Source organism: Dendrobates tinctorius, unplaced genomic scaffold (assembly GCF_039654945.1).
Source record: "Dendrobates tinctorius isolate UK_male_01 unplaced genomic scaffold, ASM3965494v1 ptg000120l, whole genome shotgun sequence".
NCBI lineage: Eukaryota > Metazoa > Chordata > Amphibia > Anura > Dendrobatidae > Dendrobates > Dendrobates tinctorius.
The window spans coordinates 20,341,066-20,349,963 of record NW_027361788.1 but is presented as its reverse complement, the minus strand read 5'-3'; the positions used below and the strand labels follow the sequence as shown (position 1 = coordinate 20,349,963).

The 8,898-nt window shown below is 46.2% G+C and overlaps 1 protein-coding gene across 9 annotated transcripts in view; it reads right to left on the bottom strand.

The window, feature by feature from the left end:
- Nucleotides 1-2,308: 2,308 nt before the first annotated feature.
- HUWE1 (HECT, UBA and WWE domain containing E3 ubiquitin protein ligase 1) overlaps nt 2,309-8,898 on the bottom strand; it is a 234,366-nt gene continuing 227,776 nt past the window's right edge. For all 9 annotated transcript variants that reach the window (XM_073590844.1, XM_073590843.1, XM_073590850.1 and 6 more), the window contains 8 exons: nt 8,009-8,126; nt 6,811-6,951; nt 6,447-6,734; nt 6,145-6,250; nt 4,369-4,486; nt 4,077-4,258; nt 3,555-3,745; nt 2,309-2,972 (listed from right to left, as the gene is read on the bottom strand). In XM_073590844.1, the coding sequence (XP_073446945.1) occupies nt 2,870-2,972; nt 3,555-3,745; nt 4,077-4,258; nt 4,369-4,486; nt 6,145-6,250; nt 6,447-6,734; nt 6,811-6,951; nt 8,009-8,126 (1,247 nt within the window). In that variant the 3' untranslated portion in view covers nt 2,309-2,869. The remainder of the gene's footprint in view (nt 2,973-3,554; nt 3,746-4,076; nt 4,259-4,368; nt 4,487-6,144; nt 6,251-6,446; nt 6,735-6,810; nt 6,952-8,008; nt 8,127-8,898) is intronic.

The following is an 8,898-nucleotide window of genomic DNA, read 5'->3' as shown; positions in this document are numbered from 1 at the left end:
GCGGTAGTTTTTGCTCCGTTCCGTGTAGTGACAGGTGTGAACGCGCTGCTGCTCCCGAACATTTCCGCCATATTATCCCGATAGGTCACGGGCCGCGACGGTGCAGGCGTTATTTGTGCGGCTTTTGCTACATAAACTAAAAAATGGCCTTTTTTTCCCCTACGGGATGACGGCACCCGCCAGTGCAGCATAGAGGCAGTGTACTGTATGGCAGGCAGGGGTGGTGGGGAGGCAGTCCAACCTGCAAAACAGGAAAAGGGGTGGACAGATGTAGCAGAGCTGCTGCGGCGCAGCTTATGGGGGCCAGCGGCCATATCAGGACCCTGCAACACTACAGCAGATGGTGTGAAGCAGAAGAGGGGCCGGGATTCTGGCAGAGGGGTCCGGAGGCCACAGACGCGGCTACGGGACTAACGCTCCCGGGGACAGGCTTGCTCATCGCTATTAGGCGGCATTTAGCGCTCCTAGCAGGAGCCGCACCGTAGAGACAGACCAACCCCTCAGTATTTCTTAGACTGGACTTTTTCCTTCCTGCCAGTGACTTGTCTTACCCGCCACAGATCTGTAACAAGTAAATCCTACTGCGCCTGTCATTCATCCTCAGCGGAGACCGCTCCTGTAGGACACGGCGTTTCACCTGCGGCTGGATCAGACTCACAGACAATATTGGCAGTGATTGATATCCCTGGTGTTTGTATGTGGGAGTCCAGTGGGCGGGGCTACTCCATGATTGACAATGTAGTGATAACTGTCATTTGCTAGTGGAACTGCCCACTGGACTCCTACATATACACCAGTGATCATGGAAAAAAAAAGGTTTCAACTTCAGCATAACTTTCCTCAGCTTCTTCTCAACACCATATGCTCACCGATCAGACTGGACGCACTAAGGGACCTTTAAGGATATAGAAATACTTTTGCTCAACAGTACGATACTTCCCACAGGCCCACGAGGGCACATTCTGACTGGGAAGTGTCAAACACCGTGATGCCATTACAATGCCCTCCACAAGGAAGGATGGACACAAAGCCCCCCCATCTAGCCTCGTTCCCCCCACCGCGCTGCTCCTGCTGAACTGAGACGCGCAGTGTGAATGGTGGCACAGACAGCCGACTGCTCCTTCCTCCACCATTCCTGAGGATGCAAATACCGTTAATATGGAGATGGGTGCTGGGACGGCCACATGATGCACTACGCCACCATTTCCAACTCTTTGGTTGCCCCGGTCTGAGTACTTGACAGGAACAGCCAAAGGGCCAGATGTTTCCTACGATCCGTAGCTTGCCTAGGTCTGACCTAAACAGATTTAACAGCCATATGTTCCTGTATAGCCCCATTAATGCCAGACTAAACTGTTTCTAGTATAGCCCCTGTCCAGAAGTCACTCTGGAAGACTCAAGTGGCTCAGTCGCCTTTCTGTATCCTGAAACCTCTATATCGATAATACCAAAGTTGTAAGCATGCAGGAGTCTTGCCTCTCAGAAGTCTATCCCCTCTATGTCACAAGTTAATTTAGGTGAACTTCCCCTTTAAAAAAAAAAAAAAAAAAAAAAAAAGTGCGCTCGTACTAACAAACACAAGCAATAACTTTTTTTGGCTTTTCAAACTAAACCTTTATTGAACCACTTTCATCCACTCCTTCCTTCTGAGCAGTCACGAGGACACAAGTGCATTATGTTGTGCACAGCATGTGAGGGGGCGCTAGGAACGACTAGCATGTAAGGTGGGGGGTGAATCTTAAAAAGAAGGGGACAATATAGCCAGGCTTCTCCCTCCCATAACGCTTTACAGCCATGGCAGCCACATCTCCCCCAGAGTTTCAGAACTTGCAGCAAAAATGCCTATTAGTAAAGTCATTTCTTCATTTATTTTTTTTTCCATTTATTTTGAAATAAGAAAAAAAAAAAAAACCATCCAAAAACAGAAAAACCTAGCAAACCAAACCCAAAATCATGGTGGAAGGAAAAAAATGAATAAATATAAGGGGGATGGGTAAGGAAGAAGGTGGTGGGGGGGGGGGGGATATAAACCTTGGCTGGACCATATGATATCTATTTGTACACTGTACTGTCCCACTATAAGTGCCACATTGCATCCTATAATGCAATTTTCTGTTCTCTCTAGGATGATGGAAGGGCATTTGCAGAGTCTATACACAGTTTATTTTACCAGTAGCCCCCTGGGGTGATACTGAACCTCATATGGTGCATTTGCCACCTACAACTCTCATCCATTTTTTTTCCTCCCCTTTGCGATTCTTTCGTCCTCCACCAAAGGGTGTGAAATAAAAACTGTATTGATCGGGTATTTCCTTTCAGTGGTTTATTTACAGGTAAACACCTCAGTATTTTAATCGAAGCTGAAAAAAAAATAATAGCGTTGGAATAGTGGCTATTTCATAATGAGTGCTCTAGTTTTTCCTTCTTTCGCTGGTTCTTTGCATTTTTTTCCACATATTTATAGAACTCTCAAACCATTTCACCAGCTTCTCTACCCTGCATCTGGAGGTTTGTTTGTATTTTTTTTTTTTTTTTTTTTGTTTCTTTAGAAGAGTCAAACTCTTCTTCTTTAGGCAGAACTGAAGAAAAGCAAAAAAAAAAAAAAAAAAAAAAATATATTTATATACTATATCATTTCCCCCCCCCTGCTCCTCTCCGTTCTCTACATTCCTCAGAGCAGTGATTCAAGTCTCAGCGCGGCCGGTTCGCCGTTGGAAGGGAACTCGGAGACACGTGGCAGCTTTCAGAAGGCAAGTCCCTCTTTCTCGGTGCCAGCAGGGTGAGCGAGATCGATGCATGGCTTGGTTTTTGCTCTCTTTAATGTCCAACAGTAGGAAAAAAAAACAAAACATCTGTGTCGGGGTGAATCCTAGGCAAGGCCGAACCCCTCAGAGCACTCCTGAATCGCCAAAAGCAGCATGTGACGTAGCTTCTCGTAGCTCTCATACGCCGGAAGGTCCAATTGGTTAAAACTGGAGAGGAAAAGGTAAGAAAAGTAATTATTAAAAGGGAGTTATTACCATCTTCAAGCATAGATATAGTAAAAACAAGCACTTTTGCAATTTACTGCTTATTAAAATTCTCAGCCGTTCCTAACATATTAACACTTTTCTGTTAGTTTATAGCTTGGAGACAGACCGCCGTTGTCTACAGCAGCTGTGGTCAAGCATGTGCAGTGCTTACAAGTTCTTTTCTATGGAGCTTGTAAGCTTGCCAGCGTCATGCCATAATCAGACGAACTCGGGTGTGTTCAGGATTGTAATCCCCCGATCATGGTCAGCTTCAGCCCAGTGCTTGCAAGCTAGGCAGCAGCAGTGGTGGTCAGTCTCCTGGGCAATGAGCTTTAAAATGTTAATATCTCAAGAACTGCTGCAAATTTTAACAAACAGTAAATTGCAAAAGTGCTCATTTCTATAAGCCCTGTCCAACAATTTATTCATGAAGATGGGGATAACCCCTTAAGTGTATTACATATGCACCAGTTAAGCTATAGCACTAGAAATTAGGCAGATGTGTTTTGACACATCACTTTGTATTGCTGTATTGACTCTTACCATGTGTGGGCCGATGGCAGCCTGTCCGTAGACCGGTCATCTCGGTGTATTTGGAATTTCTGAATGCCGTTCATTCCCTCCAGAGCTGCAAAGCCCTGCAAGGGAACCTTGGATGTTCCAGTGACAAACTGAAGAAACTTTGCTCTGTCTGCTTGGTCAAAGGAGCGCAACGCTCTCCAGAACCACTGAATCTACGAAAGAACAAAGCAGCAAGGTAAGTGATCAGTACCTGTATATTTCAGTCCCACAAGAGATAGCTGGCAGCCATTCAATAAGCAGCCATCTCACCAGACGTCTCCATAAACATGAGCACTGGGCTCTCTTGTGGTGGTGACCGATTTCAGACTGGCAATCCTTTTGTTCTCAGCAAGATAAGTCATGCTAGATCCATATCACCTCCGACTGGAGGGGCAGAGTTGGGAGACCCCATACACAATGGACCATCGGCCGATGTTAGTCTATTATGTATAGGGAGGGAAGGGGCCAGGAGAGAAGATTTGGGCTCACCTAAATTGTCCTCACCTGTATGGAGTTAGACTGATACTTGTGATACTCTGTGTTGGATTTCAAGTCATCAATATCGATGGTGGGCAAACCAGAAATGAGTAACTCCAGTTCCTGCTCTGTAAAGATGGAGATGAGACGCTTGGGGATAATTTCATAAAATCCCTCTAGGAAAGCTGCCAACTGCTTTCGGATTGCACCTTAAAGACATGAGACCAAAAGGCTTCCATTAAATGCACAGAACTTGTGGACATCAATATGTATAAATGAGGCATTAGCCAATGCACAGTAATGGCTGCACGTGAAGCACCTGTCATCTTCATCTGGCACACAAGGTGGACGTATTCTTTCTTGTTGTCTTCAGTAACCAGGATATTTGCACCGTTTGGCTTTAAGTCACGGACTTCACAGACACCAAACTCCTGAACCTAAAATTATCAAAGGAGAAATGTCTGGGACTAGTCACACAAAAAAAAAACTAATTTACATGAAAAAAAACTAAAAATTTCTCAACTTTTAAAGTATAACATCTGCAACCCCCAAAATTGCATAAAATAAAAATATTTCCCATACAGAAATGGCGTTCTGAAAGATGGCCAGTGCACTCGTACTGAAACTTGGGTCTAGACTAAGGAGGAGTTTTTTTTTTTTTTTAAGGGAAGCTTTCCCTGTGGTGCTTAGTCTAGTGATTAATGTTCTTGAATGTGAAAGCTGTACACACGTCATACGTCCCAATGTATGAAGCCGGCGGCTACCGGGAGGAATTACCGTATATACTCATTTATAAGCCGAGATTTTCAGCCCATTTTTTGGGGCTGAAAATACCCCTCTCGGCTTATACACGAGTCATATACCTGGGGGTCGGCGGGGGTGGGGGAGCGGGGGTGTCAGAGATCATACTTACCTCCCCTGGCACAGTCTCTGCAGCCCCCCGCTTCTCCACAGTCTCCCTTCCTGCCTTCAGCGGTACCACGTGACCGCTGAAGGCAGGAAAGGAGACCGTGGAGAAGCGGTGCTACCGCTTGCAGAGACCGCACCAGGGGAGGTAAGTATAGTGATATTCACCTGTCCGGGGTGTCCATTGCTGCTCACCGCTGTCTGCTGCATCCTGTCTGACGTTTAGGCAGTAGGGGGCGCAGTGACGTGGTTAGTGTGTGCCGTGCCCTCTGCTGCCTGAACGTCACTGACAGACAACATGGCAAACAGCGGTGAGGTCCTGAGCAGGAGAGGCGAGTATGGCATTTTTTTTGCAGCAGCATATGGGGGCATAGTCTATGGGGCAGCATATGGGCGCATAGTCTATGGGGCAGCATATGGGCGCATAGTCTATGGGGCAGCATATGGGCGCATAGTCTATGGGGCAGCATATGGGCGCATAATCTATGGAGCATCTTATGGGGGCATAATCTATGGAGCATCTTATGGGGGAATAATCTATGGAGCATCTTATGGGGGAATAATCTATGGAGCATCTTATTGGGGAATAATCTATGGAGCATCTTATGGAGCATTATATGGGGCATATTCTATGGAGCATCTTGTGGGGGCATTATTAACCTTTGTGCAGCATTATATGGGGTGTATTTTGTATGGAGCACCTTATGGGGCCCATCATGAACTGTATGGAGCATTATATGGGGCTCCAGATTCAACATGGATATTCAAAAACATTTAACCTACTGATGTCTCAATTAATTTTACTTTTATTGGTATCTATTTTTATCTTTGAAATTTACCAGTAGCTGCTGCATTTTCCACCCTAGGCTTATAGGCGAGTCAATAACTTTTCCCAGTTTTTTGTGGCAAAATTGGGGGGGGGGGGGGGGGGGTCGGCTTATACACGAGTATATACAGTAAGTTCATTTTCTCCTGGTGGTTATGCTTTCGCATTGTAACACTATTTACCTGAAGATTAATAGAATTGTGGGACATGACAGGTTCACTTTAAGCTGTTGAAATCATGGAAATCAAACTAGGCTCCCTTTAAGTGGAGCAAATCCATAGTTGCCACCTTACACCAGAGCTGTAAGGCTAGAGACTACAAATGTAAATGAGGCGCTAACGTAGTGGCTTCATATTTAGTTACCTCAGTGCTGAAAGTTAAGTCGTATCCCAGTGTGGAGACATCGTTCTCAAGCAAATACACTAATCCCTGGTAGAAGTGATAATCCTCGCTCTCCATGTCAGTGTATCTGCAAGGCAAGCAGACAAAATGGCTTTAGCAGAAGGCACTGGAGAGTTGAAAAGGTAAAATCATCGTCTGCGTAAAGTGAATATCCCTGCATAGGAGCACACAAAACGGTGGACTCGACTTTACCTCTGTATGATGACAGAGCACTACAGAAGTTGGGTGCTGGCTGAAGCGGGGTACCAAGTATGACAGCCTACCTGACAGATTTGCCCAAGATGTGCTTGTAGAATGACCGAGTGAAGTAGCACTCCAAGAGCCTGTTGTCATACACAGCTTTAGCGACTATCCGCCCGACAAACTTGAAGTAGCTGAGGTGATTGGGGTTGCAGTGGGAGGAAGGGTTGATTGTGTAGGTGACTCGGTCCCCAGGTGACGTGCGGAACAGAGCATACATGGGATTGAACATTTCCCTGGAGATGATCATATACCACTCTCGGAGAAGCCCACCTGCATCCTGGCCCTCTTCTCCCTCAAACACTATGTACCTATGGAGAGAGAGGAAATATTCAGCATTTCTCTACATCACACTCTGCAATGAATTATCCACCTATCATTACTTACAGTCTGTTTTTCATCTCTTCCGGGGATTTCCTGTGCAGTTCTCGGTATGAGTCTTCGAACACATGGTCTCGTCTCACATGAACGGCCATATCCTCTTTCCGCAATCCTTCATCTAGTCGCTCGAGCTCCTGGCGAAAATATCTAAAATTTTGCCAAAACAGAATTCTTTAAATCAGGGGTCCCCAACCGCCGGTCCGCGGCCCAGCACCGGGCCGCTGCAGTGCCCTTGCCGGTCCGCGGACACAAGGGGAGCCAGGGGCGGTCAGTGGCGTAGCGGGGACTGGGGCGGCGCGCAACAATTCTTAGACTGCCCTCATGTGTAGCGGCGGCCAGGGAGCGATCCAAGCAGCTCCGCTGCCTGCAAGAGGGAATAGCAGGAGCGGAGCTGCAAGGACCCGTCCAGCTTCCTGCCCGCCGCCCGCGCTTCCTGTCTGACTGACACAGAGAGGAGCGTGCCGCGGCCGCTGCTGTGTCAGAGCGAGGAAGCGCGGGCGATGCTGCGGACAGGTGAGAGGTGGTGTGTGTATATATAATGTGTGTATGTGTGTGTGTGTATATATGTGTGTTTGTCTGTGTTTGTGTAGGTGGAGCCTGGCCCTGGAGGAGATGGGGACATGAGGAGAAGACAGTGATGGGGAGAGAAGGCCATGATGCCTGGGGTGATGGGAGAAGGCAATGAGGGGGTAATGGGAGAAGGCCATGATGGGGGTGATGGAGAAGGAGGTGATGGGGTGAAGGCAATGATGGGGTGAAGGGAGTGATGGGAAGAAGGCAATGATGGGGTGATGGAGCAGGCAAGGATGGGGGTGATGGAGCACTCATTCAAAATCTATGGTGAGTTGAGTCACATTATAAATGTTATCATTTAATTATAAGTATGCACTGCTACACTACAACCGCGTCCATAGCCCCGCCCCCTTATGACCAAAGCCCCCCCCTGCCACACCTCCATCCCCGCCCTGCCAGGCCATGGAAGAATGGTCTTGCTTAAAACCGGTCCCTGGTGCAAAAAAGGTTGGGGACCACTGCTTTAAATGATAAGTAATAAACCATCAGTAGGCTCTGTACATTATATAACGACTTTATAGGGGTAGTCCAGTGCTAAGATGCTGTTAGATAGGTCATCATTAACGGATGGGTGGCGGCCCGGTACCCTCCACTGATCACCTGTCACTAGCATCCTTGGGATCATACGTACTTGCGTTTAACATCGAAGTCCAGGACCCTAATGTAGTCGACAAGAACAGCAAAGGGTCCATCAGCCAAGTGAGTGGTAGACTGCCTGAGGATCTGATTTAACACAGTGCGATGCGTCTCTGGGGAAAGGGGGAAAAAAAAAAAAAAATTACATTTCTGTATGTATCCAAGGAAAGCACACATCTCACATGAGGGATGAAAAGAGACCACAATTTTTTTCCATCATTTTTGCACAGACAAAATAGTTGCTTTCCCATTTAGTAAACTAACCAGAGCTTAAAGAGAATCCATCATTTATTTCTATTTTATAAGGGCACATGAAAATAAGAAACTTTGTAATATATCTTATCAGAGAAATCTACTTCTTTCTCCTCCTGGACCGATCTGTCATCCTCAATTCATGGGGAAAAAAAACCTGTAAAATCTGCATTCAGTGAAGGCAGCTATTCACATTTCAGATGAGATACCAGTTGGTGTTTATAAAATTCTATGGAAGAGGGAGGAGATAGAGGCAAACAGACATTGTACTGCATCTTCTCCTGGAACCAGTTACAGCTCTCCATAAAATTTTATGAGCACCAACTGTCATCTCCCATCTCAGTAATGAGAAAGTCTGTATTCACTAAATATATATTTTACCTGTGAGTTTAGAATGATCGATCAGTCCAGAAGGCAGGGAGGGGAGGAACTGCTCAGATAAGATCTACTATTGATTTATAAGAAAAATACTTATTACTTCAAAAGGGGTATGTCATACATTGCTTACCCCATGTGCAGGGCATTGCAGTAGCTTAGGTATTCATGGTTAGAACGACTAACAACTAATTGTCACTATATGAGTGGTCGTAACCATGGATATCTAAGCTATTGCAATGCCCTGCACAAGAGGTA